Below are 13,174 nucleotides of genomic sequence, written 5' to 3'. Positions count from 1 at the left end.
TAACTGAAAGACCTAGAACTGATTTCATATGTCCTTTTATGTATCTTTTCTATAATTAGTTTTTATTAGACTACATTTAAAAAAAAAAGATGTGTTACTAATCTAATTGATTTGTGACCCCAATAAAGCCTATTTTTTTTTCAAATAAAGATTTATTCTCATTAATAACAAAGGTATAGGATGTTTCTACCAAAATGTAGAGGATGTACAATATGTGACATTGTAGCCATGTTCCAATAACAAGACAAAGAAAATGAACCACATTTGAAGGTTCAACAACAAAAATGCTGCTGTTGATTTTTTTAAATCAATGCATTTACTTCAATACAGAAACTGGGATATTAGCAACCTAATTACTGGTGTGACTAAATGCTACCTCAATAGATACTGAACCAGGAGGGTCGTTTTCTGTTTCTCTCCACTATCCTCTTGTCTTTGTCGGACTCCCATGGACTCTCGCTGTCATACAGGACCAGGGTCTCCTGCGCTGGTGTGTTGAGAGGCCTGCCCTCCATGGCTTTAATCTGACCTCGGATCAGCGCTGTCTCCTTCCTGATCTTCTCATAACAGAACCCACACAGAATATGCTTCTGCTTCAGGTGGCCACACTCCACGCACGGCTCAATGTTGGTCTGACAAAGAGGGGGAGAGAGAGAAAGGGGGGATAGGGAGGGGGAGAACGAGAGAGATGAGGGGGAGAGAGAGAAAGGGGGGATAGGGAGGGGGAGAACAAGGGAAAGAGAGAGATGAGGAGGAGAGATTAAGAGAGATGAGGGGGAGAGAGAGAAAGGGGGGATAGGGAGGGGGAGAATGAGGGAGAGAGAGAGAAAGGGGGGATAGGGAGGAGGAGAACGAGGGAGAGAGAGAGCACAAAACAGAAAAATCTATTGCCTTTTCAATTGTGTTTATTGCAATATTTATTACATAGAATATGCTACATACAACTGGACATCAGAGGACAATAATTACAGGTGAAATGTTACTCAGTGAAATGATACAAGTAATCAAAGTTAATACCTTAACTTTGAGCATAAAGCTTGGGTCTCGTCTTCTGGTCCTGTTGATTTCTATTGTGCGTCTCTTTTTGGGTGCTGCCATCCAGAATACATTGTCCAGGAAGCTGGGCTCCGAGGTCACCTCTTGCTCATCGTGGGGATGTGGGAGGATGCTGGGCCCATGGACAGCTAGAGCTGGGGCTGATTAGAAACAAAACACACAGAGACACAATCACATATCAACAATCTATGCAATAGACAGAAACGATGTATGTATGTCACCACTCAGTATACATCTAGTTGTCTACTCATAGATTGAAGCACGTATAGAATCGTACATCATCATAGTTCTTACTGTCCAACACAAAGTCATAGATTATGCAGGGTAACATAGCTACCATGGAAGTTTTAAAGCTAGCTTACTAGTTAGTTCGAGTGTTAGCCAGCCAGCTAGCTACAAATAAACACAAGGCAGAATGTTGTGTAAAGCTCAAACTCACCAAACTGTCTGTCAAGTCCTGTAGCCTGTATAATTCTGCATTCCAGCTGTAACAACGAACGTCTCAAAAAACACACGAAACCAGACGAATTCATAATTTTAGAGGTTTGAGTAGTGCCTTTACACTCATGTCACACAGCTCACGGTCATTGAATCACATACGTCATTGAACTGCGACAACCGAAGAACCAATTGCATCTTGTCATATAACGCGTTATCACCAGTACTGAGCAAATATGGGAGAAAGGGGGTACAGTTTCTCACTCACCACATTCAGGTAACTTTTACAAATTACTGTAGTAGCAACAGTTTTGTTAGTTTGGTTATTGCAGGAAGACATTGAAAGGAAGAAGAATCGAGATCGAGCGAGTTGTTTAGAAACCAGACTGTTGCTTGGCGGTGGTTTAAAGCTTTGTCATTCTGTTACTCTGGCTAGCTAATGTTAGGCTAGTAGTAGGAAGTGTGATGTTTCTTTTTCAAGATCTTCAAACAGGCAATTTTGATTTCCAATACATTTAGTCTCTTCATACCATTTGCTCTCTTTCAGTAATTAAGTGGTTAGCTGAGTTGCGATCTTTTCAAAAAGGCATCTGGCTTTGCTGTTGCAAGTTTACATTCACTTTCAGTTTGTTGATTGCTGAGTGAGACTGAGTCACTAGCTAACGTTACACCAATAAATCTAAACTCTAAAAGCACTGATCAGACCAAGACTAAATTATTTGTCATGACGTCATTAATGAAAAGTTTAAACAATTTCCCTCCCACACAGCCCATCTGGTAAACTGGTCCAGATTGAGTATGCCCTGTCAGCAGTAGCAGCAGGAGCCCCCTCAGTGGGAATCAAAGGTAAAGAAGACTTAAAATGATCACCCAATATGACTGCGTTCACACAGGCAGACAAATTTTGATCATTTTTCACTTGAGCTAATCTGATGAGAGCGAAAAATCAGAAGTCGCTGCCTGTTTAAACGCAGCCCATGTATGTATACAGTGGAGCAACCACCAGGTAATGGCTTTTTGTATGCAGGCATCTTGTATATATGTGTCCATGGTACCAAACTCTTTTAAAGAGCAACTGCCCCTAAAAACCAACTTCTATTTTAGAAGACAGCCTATGTGCCATCGATATGAGTCAGTAACATTTATTCTAATGTCAAAATTGACTGCAAAGTGTAAATAGGATACTTTTGGTCATAAAGTCAGTTTTGTCCAAAACAGATTTTTCTACCGGAGTATGCCACAACGTAAATGAAGGTTGGGTTTATTTCAACCCGGTCCACAGCTGGCAGCAAACAAGTTCTCATCCATTTGGAGTGTAGCTGCATGCGACCCGATCGTAATGCCTGTGGTAAATGTGGTTTGACTTTGGATATCCCTAAATATTGAAAACATTGAATGAGAAATAAAAAGTGTGCAACGTGAAAATATTGCCTAATTTACATTGTTATTTATTGACGGTTCCATTCTAGGCCCAGAGATGGGCTATCCAAAGTCAAACCAATTTTGCCACGGAAGCACACCAGCTGGCTAAAGCAAATCGGCAATATAATTTGGCTAACTCTTCCCACCTGCGAACACACGAGACCCCCATATCAAACCACACCTGAAACCAACTCACATTTTAATTCAGTCATGGCTGCTGGGATTTTTAAGGCTACGTTTAGATTTTTTTTTTTACTGATTGGTCTTTCGAACACTCAGATCAGCTCTGAAAAAGATCTGATGTGATTGGTCAAAAAAACAACTAGTGGAAAAAAAATATCAGTATTGAGCTACCTGTCGAAACAGCCTTAATGAACCAAATCTAAAACAAGGCCAAATCAAGAAGTTTAGCCGCATTACAGAAGACAGTCAAGATTTTGATGGTTTCTTTCTCCCCGTTTAAAGCCTCAAATGGAGTCGTTTTGGCAACCGAGAAGAAACAGAAGTCTATACTGTACGATGAGACGAGTGTTCACAAAGTCGAGATGATAACCAAACATATTGGCATGGTCTACAGTGGAATGGGTCCAGACTACAGGTACATCCTGGTGTGTGTGTGTGTGAGGGAGACTGCCTTTCCTTGAGTTTCTAAATCTTGGGTTTACAACAGGGACAAGAATATCTTAGAAATGTATATCTTTGTTACTCTGCAGGGTGCTGTTGAGGAGAGCGAGGAAACTGGCCCAGCAGTACTTCCTGGTCTACCAGGAGCCAATCCCCACAGCCCAGCTTGTCCAGCGGGTAGCCTCTGTCATGCAGGAGTACACACAGTCTGGGTCAGTTCTGTTCTGTTTTGTGGGTTTCCTCAAGTTTGATCAGGCTGGCCGACTGAGTGTGCAGGCTTTTGATCCAACCTTGCTGAAACACCACTGATTCAGCTTATCAAGGTCCTGCTGACCAGCTGATTGGTAAAACCAGGTGTGTTAGGATTTTCCTTCAGCCCTAAAGCCCTTACACCCAGTATAGAACCAGGTGTGTTAGGCTTTTCCTTCAGCCCTAAAGCCCTTACACCCAGTATAGAACCAGGTGTGTTAGGCTTTTCCTTCAGCCCTAAAGCCCGTACACCCAGTATAGAACCAGGTGTGTTAGAGCAGGGCTGGCTGAAGGAAAAGCCTAAAGCCCTTACACCTAGTATAGAACCAGGTGTGTTAGAGCAGGGCTGAAGGAAAAGCCTAAAGCCCTTACACCCAGTATAGAACCAGGTGTGTTAGAGCAGGGCTGAAGGAAAAGCCTAAAGCTCTTACACCCAGTATAGAACCAGGTGTGTTAGAGCAGGGCTGAAGGAAAAGCCTAAAGCCCTTACACCCAGTATAGAACCAGGTGTGTTAGAGCAGGACTGAAGGAAAAGCCTAAAGCCCTTACACCCAGTATAGAACCAGGTGTGTTAGAGCAGGGCTGAAGGAAAAGCCTAAAGCCCTTACACCCAGTATAGAACCAGGTGTGTTAGGCTTTTCCTTCAGCCCTAAAGCCCTTACACCCAGTATAGAACCAGGTGTGTTAGAGCAGGGCTGAAGGAAAATCCTAAAGCCCGGACACCCAGTATAGAACCAGGTGTGTTAGAGCAGGGCTGGCTGAAGGAAAAGCCTAAAGCCCGGACACCCAGTATAGAACCAGGTGTGTTAGAGCAGGGCTGGCTGAAGGAAAAGCCTAAATCCCTTACACCCAGTATAGAACCAGGTGTGTTAGAGCAGGGCTGGCTGAAGGAAAAGCCTAAAGCCCGTACACCCAGTATAGAACCAGGTGTGTTAGAGCAGGACTGAAGGAAAAGCCTAAAGCCCTTACACCCAGTATAGAACCAGGTGTGTTAGAGCAGGGCTGAAGGAAAAGCCTTAAGCCCTTACACCCAGTATAGAACCAGGTGTGTTAGAGCAGGGCTGGCTGGAGGAAAAGCCTAAAGCCCGGACACCCAGTATCTTTCCACGAGGGTTGGCCACTGTTGAATTACAATATCCATGTGTGTTGATAAAGTAGTTGTTTTCACCTGAATTTCTAGAGAGTAACATCCTGTGTTTTTTTCAGTGGAGTGCGACCCTTTGGTGTGTCACTGTTGATAGCTGGATGGGATGATGATCACCCTTACCTCTTCCAGTCAGATCCCTCTGTAAGTATCCATGGTAGTATAAACACACTATCGTTGAATTGCTTCACTCCTAGGCCGAGTCTAGACAGTTCATGGAGCTTTTGTGTTCTGATCATGGAGTTCTAATCATGGAACTCCGAACTCGTCATGCGTCTAAACCTACATTTTAAATGTGTCCTGATTCCCTTTTCCTGCGCTATATTAAAATGCCAGAATGCATAAGGCAAACGGTGGAACAGGCTACATCTGGTAACAACACAGCAAGTTGACGGCAGTAGCAAACTACTGTAGCTAACTAGCCAGCTAACCTCTGTAACTAGCCAGCAAGCTAGCTAGCAAAGCTAAATGGATTGCAAATAGGCATAACAAAAAATTGTTTTACCAATAAAAAAAAAATAAAAATCCACCTTTATTTAACCAGGTAGGCCAGTTGAGAACAAGTTCTCATTTACAACTGCGACCTGGCCAAGATAAAGCAAAGCAGAGCGACAAAAACAACAACACAGAGTTACACATAAACAAAACGTACAGTCAATAACACAGGCAGCCTGATTAAATAAGCTAGCAGGCTAGCATTTATGAAGCCAGCAAACACATTCCACACTAGGAACATATTTCCTTCAACTTTTTAATGAAAAAAGGCGCCTCTCGCTCCCAAAACACGTGCTGATGACAGTGGGCGACGGTAGCCTGATTGTGTCCAGACTGAGGAGAAATCCGTACAAAATGTGTCCCTGACCACCACCTGAAGTGGTCTGCCAGATCTGAACACAATCCGACCACAACCAGTCCTTTCAATGCAATCTTCGTATTCTGATGGCAGAAGTTGCATGTAAGTGTCAAGTGTATACGGCCCAAGTGTCTTCTCTACTGTTACATGTGCATATGTTACGGACGTTGCTTGCTTAGCGAGTACCCCCCCCCCCCCCCCAAATTCGGCTCTTACCTGGCTCGAACACACGTGGCTGCCCTCCTTGACAACGTTTCAACGGTTTGAGCCACCCAAAAGTGTACTAATCGGATGGCTCCATCCGTGACATTTCAAGCTAGCTGTGGAGTGAGCTTACTTCTTAACTCTGTGTTGCCCAGCAACAGCCCCAAAACATCACTGCTCTAGAGGAGATCTGCATGGAGGAATGGGCCAAAATACCAGCAACAGTGTGTGAAAACCTTGTGAAGACTTACAGAAAACGTTTGACCTCTGTCATTGCCAACAAAGGGTATATAACAAAGTATTGAGATCAACTTTTGTTATTGACCAAATACTTATTTTCCACCATAATTTGCAAATAAATTCATAAAAAATCCTACAATGTGATTTTTCGGGATATTTTTTTCTCATTTTGTCTGTCATAGTTGAAGTGTACCTATGATGAAAATTACAGGCCTCTCATATTTTTAAGTGGGAGAACTTGCACAATTGGTGGCCGACTAAATACTTTTTTGCCCCCACTCTACATAGTTTTTTCCGGTACTAACTATATGATTATTTTGATGTACACAGGGTGCATACTTTGCATGGAAAGCCACAGCGATGGGAAAGAACTACGTCAATGGGAAAACATTCCTAGAAAAGAGATATAACGTGGATCTGGAGCTGGAAGACGCAATCCACACAGCAATCTTAACCTTGAAGGTAACTCCTCTCACCTGCAGCTTTAGTACTCTTCCCTCTCAGAAGTGTTTAAGAAACACAGTAGAGGCCTCCCGGGTGGCGCAGTGGTTAAGGGCGCTGTGCCAGCTATGCCATCAGAGACTCTGGGTTTGCGCCCAGGTTCTGGCCGCGACCGGGAGGTCCATGAGGCGACGCACAATTGGCCTAGCGTCGTCCGGGTTAGGGAGGGCTTGGTCGGTAGGGATGTCCTTGTCTCATCGCGCACCAGCGACTCCTGTGGCGGGCCGGGCGCAGTGCGTGCTAACCAAGGTTGCCAGGTGCACGGTGTTTCCTCCGACACATTGGTGTGGCTGGCTTCCGAGTTGGATGCGCGCTGTGTTAAGAAGCAGTGCGGCTAGGTTGGGTTGTGTATCGGAGGACGTGTGACTTTCAACCTTCGTCTCTCCCGAGCCCGTACGGGAATTGTAGCGATGAGACAAGACAGTAGCTACTACAACAATTGGACACCACGAAATTGGGGAGAAAAAGGGCAACAAAAAAAAAACACATATGTGATACTGTGTTTTAGGTTAAACCTGGAATAGTTTGAAAACTTTATGATTTAATTTATCATAGTGTTCTATTGAAATCCATGCATTTTACTGTTCTGTGTGTGTTTTTAAAGGAAAGTTTTGAGGGTCAGATGACAGAAGATAACATTGAGGTGGGAATCTGCAACGAGGCAGGTTTCAGAAGACTCACCACAGCAGAGGTCAAGGACTACCTGGCAGCCATTGCATAAAATGTCCCCTCCATGGGGGTCTGTTGGCATGGACTCATTCAGATCAGCTGTTTACTTTTTTACAAACCACATACCAATACAGTTTTTTTGCAGTTTAGCAGATTTCAACAATTTGTCTTTTTTTTTCTCCGGTTATACCTAGTCACATACTACTAATAAAATACGATTTATGTAATAATATTTTGGCCTTTGATCAATTTTTGTTTTCTACATATAATTTCCTGTTTGGTTTCAGTTTGCGATTTGATAATTAGTTGTTTAATTCTCAATTTCTCACTATATTGCGAAATTTTAAATATAAATTCTGCATTAAATTTTTCCCCCCCCCCCCCCCCCCCCAAATACAGGCCTTCAGAAAGTATTCATACCACTTGACTTATTCCACATTTACAGCCTGATTTCAAAATGGATTAAAAAATAAATAAATCACCCATCTACACACAATACCAAATAATGAGTGTTTTTGTAAATGTTTCCCAATTAATAAAAATGATTTACAGAAATGTCTAACTGACATTAGTAGCCTTTTCACACCCATTTCCTATAACACTCCAAATTAAAGCTCAGGTGCATCCAATTTCCTATGATCTTCATTGACGTTACCACAACTTGATTGGAGTCCACCTGTGGCCAATTCAATCGTTTGGACATGATTTAGAAACACCTGTCTATTTAAGGTCCCACAGTTGACAGTGCATGTCAGAGGGACTGGGGTTTCCAGGAGGAGTAATGGCGACTGGTAACAGTTGACAGTGCATGTCAGAGGGACTGGGGTTTCCAGGAGGAGTAATGGCGACTGGTAACAGTTGACAGTGCATGTCAGAGGGACTGGAGTTTCCAGGAGGAGTAATGTGGACTGGTAACAGTTGACAGTGCATGTCAGAGGGACTGGAGTTTCCAGGAGGAGTAATGGCGACTGATAGAGCTTTTTGAGTCGACGCGAGAAATTCAAGAATTTAAAAAAACCCGTTTGCTACTACAGAAGGAGTGGAAAGAGCTTGGATATGTGGAAATGGACACCATGAAATGAGATGTGTAGAGGGAAGCGATGTGGTCGGGAAAATTATCGTTAAGTACAAAAAGGAAACGTACTCCTGTAGCTCAGAAATGTAACCTGGTGAGGATGAACTACCAGCGGCAGGTGCGGTGAAGGCCGTCAAGTACGTGCCTCGTCCAGATGATGACAAAAATGATGGCGGCTCAGTGGGTGGGAGATTTTTTTTTTTTTGAGAGAATGGATCCTTGCCTTCTGGCTGATCCATACGGGATGTCAGGTTGGTTGGGGACTGTTGAGTCGGTGAAAGTAACTCAAAGTGGACTCGCAATTCTTCAGTCCAGAGGGAGCGGGCGCTGCTCACCACACGCCAAGGGACAAGAACTTTGACTTGCTTTGCTCTCTGCAGCAGGGCGCCGTTGAAAGGAGGGATAACCAGTGCCGCGTATTCATGGACTCTAGCCCCGAATATTTATTTAAATGTTTTCATACTTTTCAGTCAATTCGCAAGTGGCTGAATATCATCTGCGTGAGGTAAACGGCGCCCCTCTGTCTCAGTATGTGTAGCCCAATATCTATGATGTCGACTTGTATGACACGTTGCCAGCTGTAGCATTTGGCCTCCCTTGATTAAATAAAATAATACAATTATAGAAAATAATTAGCCTATCAGTGTTCAACTGAGTCTACTGTGGGTTGTCTTGGTGCAGCAAAACGTACTCCAAGGGAGGCCAGTTTGGATGTGGCTTCCTAAAATAAATGTCCTCATTGTCTGAAAAAAACGTGTTTGTTTCTGGTTTACTTGTGTTGATTTCCCTTTCCTAATCCAGGGATGGGGATTTGGACTTATTCTCTGTACTGGCCAATGATAATGACGGTGATTCTGATCTAGCCCTAAATTCATATACTGTGGCTCTGGCTTGAGAAGGTAGAAGATCAATATGTAGGGTAGATGTAGGCTCACATTTAGCTAGCTAAATTAGCTGGTGCATTGTTGCCCATGTGAGGAAGTTAGGCTAACAAGCATTTTTAGCTAGGTTGCCTATGAAAACAAACACTAAAAGCGTACTGTATGATGAAGCCATTGACCATTTCGCCAACATGAGACAGGAGGAGCAATGGATCACGCCGGCACGCCAGCCACCTCAGAAAAGTCCCTGCCCCTCAATGAACACAAATGCCTACAAAACTGACTTACAACCCAGAAACGCCACCTGATGGACCTCCCCCACTACTACCACCTCCCCCCAGCCTCTGTGGGCTCCCCAAGGGCCAGAGCCACGGCGTCTGAAGAACGGCCTATGAGGGCACAAACTCGCCCAGCTCATCTGGGGGACTACTTAACCTCCTTTAATTCTTAGTCAACCTCTAGGTTAATGGACTGAACTGGCTAGTTTGGATTGTCGTTATTTACCTCTTCCGTTTAAGGGTTAGTGTTTCTTTCTTACAGCTATCACTCGAGGTTCTTGCCCTATGGGCATTGTTATGTATGGTACCAGTCCCTGGTTTTGGAAAGGTTGGGAATGTTATGTATGGTACGACATGCTGTTCGTGGTGCTGTACGTTATTATGGTTTACGACAGTGTGCTGCTTTACGGATGAATGGGTTGTCAGAATGTGTGGCACATGTCATTAAACGAGAGAGTGATGTGCAATGTGGAGAAAAAAAGAGAGAGGAGGAGGATGGCATTGGCATTCATCTAGTCTACAAGGGTGTCAACCTATTATGTTTTATTTTTTTACCTGTGCAAGAGCACACACACAGAAATCAGTCCCATGGACAGCCACGTGATATTTATCAACAATGGTTGGACTAAATAGTTGTTATCTTTTAAGTTTGTTTCACTGTATTAAACTAAGCATATGTAGCCTTTTTTTATTACCTTTATTTAACCAGGCAAGTCAGTTAAGAACAAATTCTTATTTACAATGACGGCCTAGGAACAGTGGGTTAACTGCCTGTTCAGGGGCAGAACCACAGATTTGTACCTTGTCAGCTCGGGGGTTTGAACTTGCAACCTTCCGGTTACTAGTCCAACGCTCTAACCACTAGGGTTTGATGATGTTTAGATCAGTAGTTTAGTAAACTGTCAAACATTAACTTGCTTGACCTTGCTTTAGGTCATATAACCGTTTATTACATGAAATGTTTGCTTTGTGGACTTCACCGGACAGAAGTTGCTCTCTGGTTTTGTGATGAAACAAACGTATATGTGTAGTTGAATTCATTCTGCCACTGTGTGACTGTTGTCACAGTCTTATTGTATATCATGGCGACGTATGAATGAATGGTTATAGAGCAAATATCACAACCGGTTGAAATATGTCTTTTTTTACTGGCTTGGCTTCCCCAGTGATTTTACCCACGCTTCACTACTGGGGTGGTGTTAAGTGTTGAGGATCAACTGAAATGGAAGATTCCTGGTGTCTGTGGTGTTCACCGGTTGGTACGAGAGCGTTGTGAAACAGAAGACACGGTCTGTCCTGATGAGTTTTGATGCAGAGTTTTTACCCGACAAAGTCAAGTTAGGATGTGTCAGTTATCCTGTGAGCTTTTGTCCCAAAACCATTACATTATTTTAGGTGCCAAGCTTACGGTCATGTTGCAGCAGTGTGTAGGAGCGAGATTCCTATATGTGAGAAGTGTGCAGGAAGACATAAAACAAAGGAATGTGTAGTATCAGTGGAAAAAGGTGTGTGTGTGTGTGGTGTGTGTGTGTGTGTGTGTGAATTGTAGGGGTACCCATGGTGCTGTAGATCAGAAGTGTCCAGGGAAAGGCAGGTTGAGGTTGCCGGGATCAGAGTAGTACTACCAGTGTCATGCTGAGGCTGTGAATAGAGTAGGAGGTGATGTGTACAGGTTGAGGGATCCTCCTGTGAGTAGGCCGAGGCCAATAAGAGTGATAAGAATAACGTGCCTCAGTAATGTTCGTCGCTTTGCGTTCATAGCCATCGTTATCAACTATACTGCAGAAAATCACATTTTAAATAGATGTTGTGGTGGCAGCTGCAGAGAAGTGCTTGGGTGTACGAGATTTTACTGCAGAAGAGTTACGAGGTGTGTTGAACGATAGTTTCCCATTCTCCCAGGCTGCCGGTCTGGTGTTGGATCAGATAGGGCCAAGTAGTGGAATATTGGTGTGGCTTTAATGGGAGTAGGGTTAGCTGGTATAGTGGTGAGGTTTTAATGGGTGCAGGGTTAGGTGGTATAGTGGTGAGGTTTTAATGGGTGTAGGGTTAGGTGGTATAGTGGTGAGGTTTTAATGGGTGTAGGGTTAGTTGGTAGTGGTGTGGTTTTAATGGATGTAGGGTTAGTTGGTAGTAGTGTGGTTTTAATGGGTGCAGGGTTAGTTGGTAGAGTGGTGTGGTTTTAATGGGTGCAGGGTTAGTTGGTAGAGTGGTGTGGTTTTAATGGGTGTAGGGTTAGTTGGTATAGTGGTGAGGTTTTAATGGGTGTAGGGTTAGTTGGTATAGTGGTGTGGTTTTAATGGGTGTAGGGTTAGTTGGTATAGTGGTGAGGTTTTAATGGGTGTAGGGTTAGTTGGTAGGGCACATTTTTCCCCCTTCCCTTTGTCACAAAGTGTAATGAATTAACGCTCAAGAACAGCAGGCTGACAGCCCAGACAGTAGGTGGCGGCATGCACCTCTAACGTATGTTTGCGGATCGACATAATACCATAAAATAAATGCATGTCAGAGCAGAAACTATACCATGAAGTTCATGGGACTGTCCATAGATCTGAGATAGAAATGTGACGAGGCATATTATCTGGGGAAGGGTATAAAACACTTTATAGAATGTTGAAAGTTTCCAAGAGCACAGTTGTCTCCATCATTTGAAAATTGAAAAAATATGGAACCACCTGGATGCTGGCCGTCTGACTAAACTGAGCAACCTAGCGAGAAGGTCATTGGCCAGAGAGGTGACCAAGAACCCAATGAACACAGTGACAGAACTCCAGAGTTCCCTGGCTGAGATGGGAGAACCTGTCTCTACAGCACTTCACCAATCTGGGCTTTATGTGAGAGTGGCCACATGACAGCACACCTGGAGTTTACAAAAAAAGCATGTGAAAGACACATGTAAAGCACTATGTCTGTACAAAACCAGGCACAGCTCATCACCCATCTAACACCATCCCTACCGTGAAGTGGTGGTGGCAGAATCATACAATGGGGAGGCTTTTCAGCGGCAGGGAAAAGGAGACTGGTAAGGATAGAGGGAACAATGAATTGGGCCAAATACAGGCAAATCCTTGAGAACCTGCTTCAGAATGCAGAATGTCCTGTTGGAAGATTTACGTTTCAACAGGACAATGACCCCAAGCATATAGCAAAAGCAACTCTGGAAATGCCTCAAAACAAGAATGTGAAAGTCGTTCAGTGGCCTAGACTTGAATCCCATTGAAAATCTGTGGAAAGACTTAAAGATTGCTGTTTGCTGCAGCTCCCCATCTAACTTAACAGAGCTCGAGGAAATATGCAAGGAAGATTGGAGACAACCCCCAAATCCAGATGTGCAAAGGTGATACAGACATTCCCATGACAACGCAAAGCTGTCATCACTGCCCAAGGTGCTTCTAGAAAATATTGACTCGGGTGTGAATACTTATGTAAATAGAGATTTTTGTTTTTCATTTTCAATAAATGTTATAACATTTCTAAAAACATGTTTTTACGTTGTCATAATGGGGTATTGTGTGTAGATGGGTAAGAAAAACAATTATA

At 43.5% G+C, this 13,174-nt stretch overlaps 2 protein-coding genes across 2 annotated transcripts; one reads left to right on the top strand and one right to left on the bottom strand.

Annotated features, from left to right (window-relative positions):
• Window positions 1-132: 132 nt before the first annotated feature.
• Window positions 133-1,659, bottom strand: LOC139396592 (large ribosomal subunit protein bL32m-like). The gene is made up of 3 exons (XM_071143542.1): window positions 1,496-1,659; window positions 1,018-1,196; window positions 133-632 (listed from the first exon to the last, which is right to left on the bottom strand). The coding sequence occupies exons 1-3, from the start codon at window positions 1,587-1,589 to the stop codon at window positions 378-380; spliced, it is 528 nt and encodes a 175-aa protein (XP_070999643.1). The 5' UTR covers window positions 1,590-1,659; the 3' UTR covers window positions 133-377.
• A 23-nt stretch (window positions 1,660-1,682) lies between these two features.
• On the top strand, window positions 1,683-7,649 carry LOC139396591 (proteasome subunit alpha type-2-like). The gene is made up of 7 exons (XM_071143540.1): window positions 1,683-1,771; window positions 2,264-2,340; window positions 3,382-3,514; window positions 3,630-3,752; window positions 4,996-5,077; window positions 6,561-6,692; window positions 7,336-7,649. Exons 1-7 carry the CDS (start codon window positions 1,731-1,733, stop codon window positions 7,450-7,452), a joined length of 705 nt encoding a protein of 234 aa, XP_070999641.1. The 5' UTR covers window positions 1,683-1,730; the 3' UTR covers window positions 7,453-7,649.
• Window positions 7,650-13,174: the final 5,525 nt, after the last annotated feature.

Source organism: Oncorhynchus clarkii, unplaced genomic scaffold (assembly GCF_045791955.1).
Source record: "Oncorhynchus clarkii lewisi isolate Uvic-CL-2024 unplaced genomic scaffold, UVic_Ocla_1.0 unplaced_contig_9428_pilon_pilon, whole genome shotgun sequence".
In the NCBI taxonomy this organism is placed as follows: Eukaryota; Metazoa; Chordata; class Actinopteri; order Salmoniformes; family Salmonidae; genus Oncorhynchus; species Oncorhynchus clarkii.
The sequence above is the reverse complement of the archived record's forward strand: the minus strand, read 5'-3'. Positions and strand labels throughout refer to the sequence as shown.

What these genes read in the sequence shown, in the direction of transcription:
- LOC139396592 (XM_071143542.1), bottom strand. Translation starts at nt 1,589, where the DNA reads ATGAATTCGTCTGGTTTCGTGTGTTTTTTGAGACGTTCGTTGTTACAG. An exon ending in AGGACTTGACAGACAGTTTG is followed by an intron (nt 1,197 to 1,495) that starts GTGAGTTTGAGC and finishes GTTTCTAATCAG; the next exon opens with CCCCAGCTCTAGCTGTCCAT. An exon ending in GCTTTATGCTCAAAGTTAAG is followed by an intron (nt 633 to 1,017) that starts GTATTAACTTTG and finishes CCTCTTTGTCAG; the next exon opens with ACCAACATTGAGCCGTGCGT.
- LOC139396591 (XM_071143540.1), top strand. Translation starts at nt 1,731, where the DNA reads ATGGGAGAAAGGGGGTACAGTTTCTCACTCACCACATTCAG. An exon ending in TTCTCACTCACCACATTCAG is followed by an intron (nt 1,772 to 2,263) that starts GTAACTTTTACA and finishes CCTCCCACACAG; the next exon opens with CCCATCTGGTAAACTGGTCC. An exon ending in GGAATGGGTCCAGACTACAG is followed by an intron (nt 3,515 to 3,629) that starts GTACATCCTGGT and finishes GTTACTCTGCAG; the next exon opens with GGTGCTGTTGAGGAGAGCGA.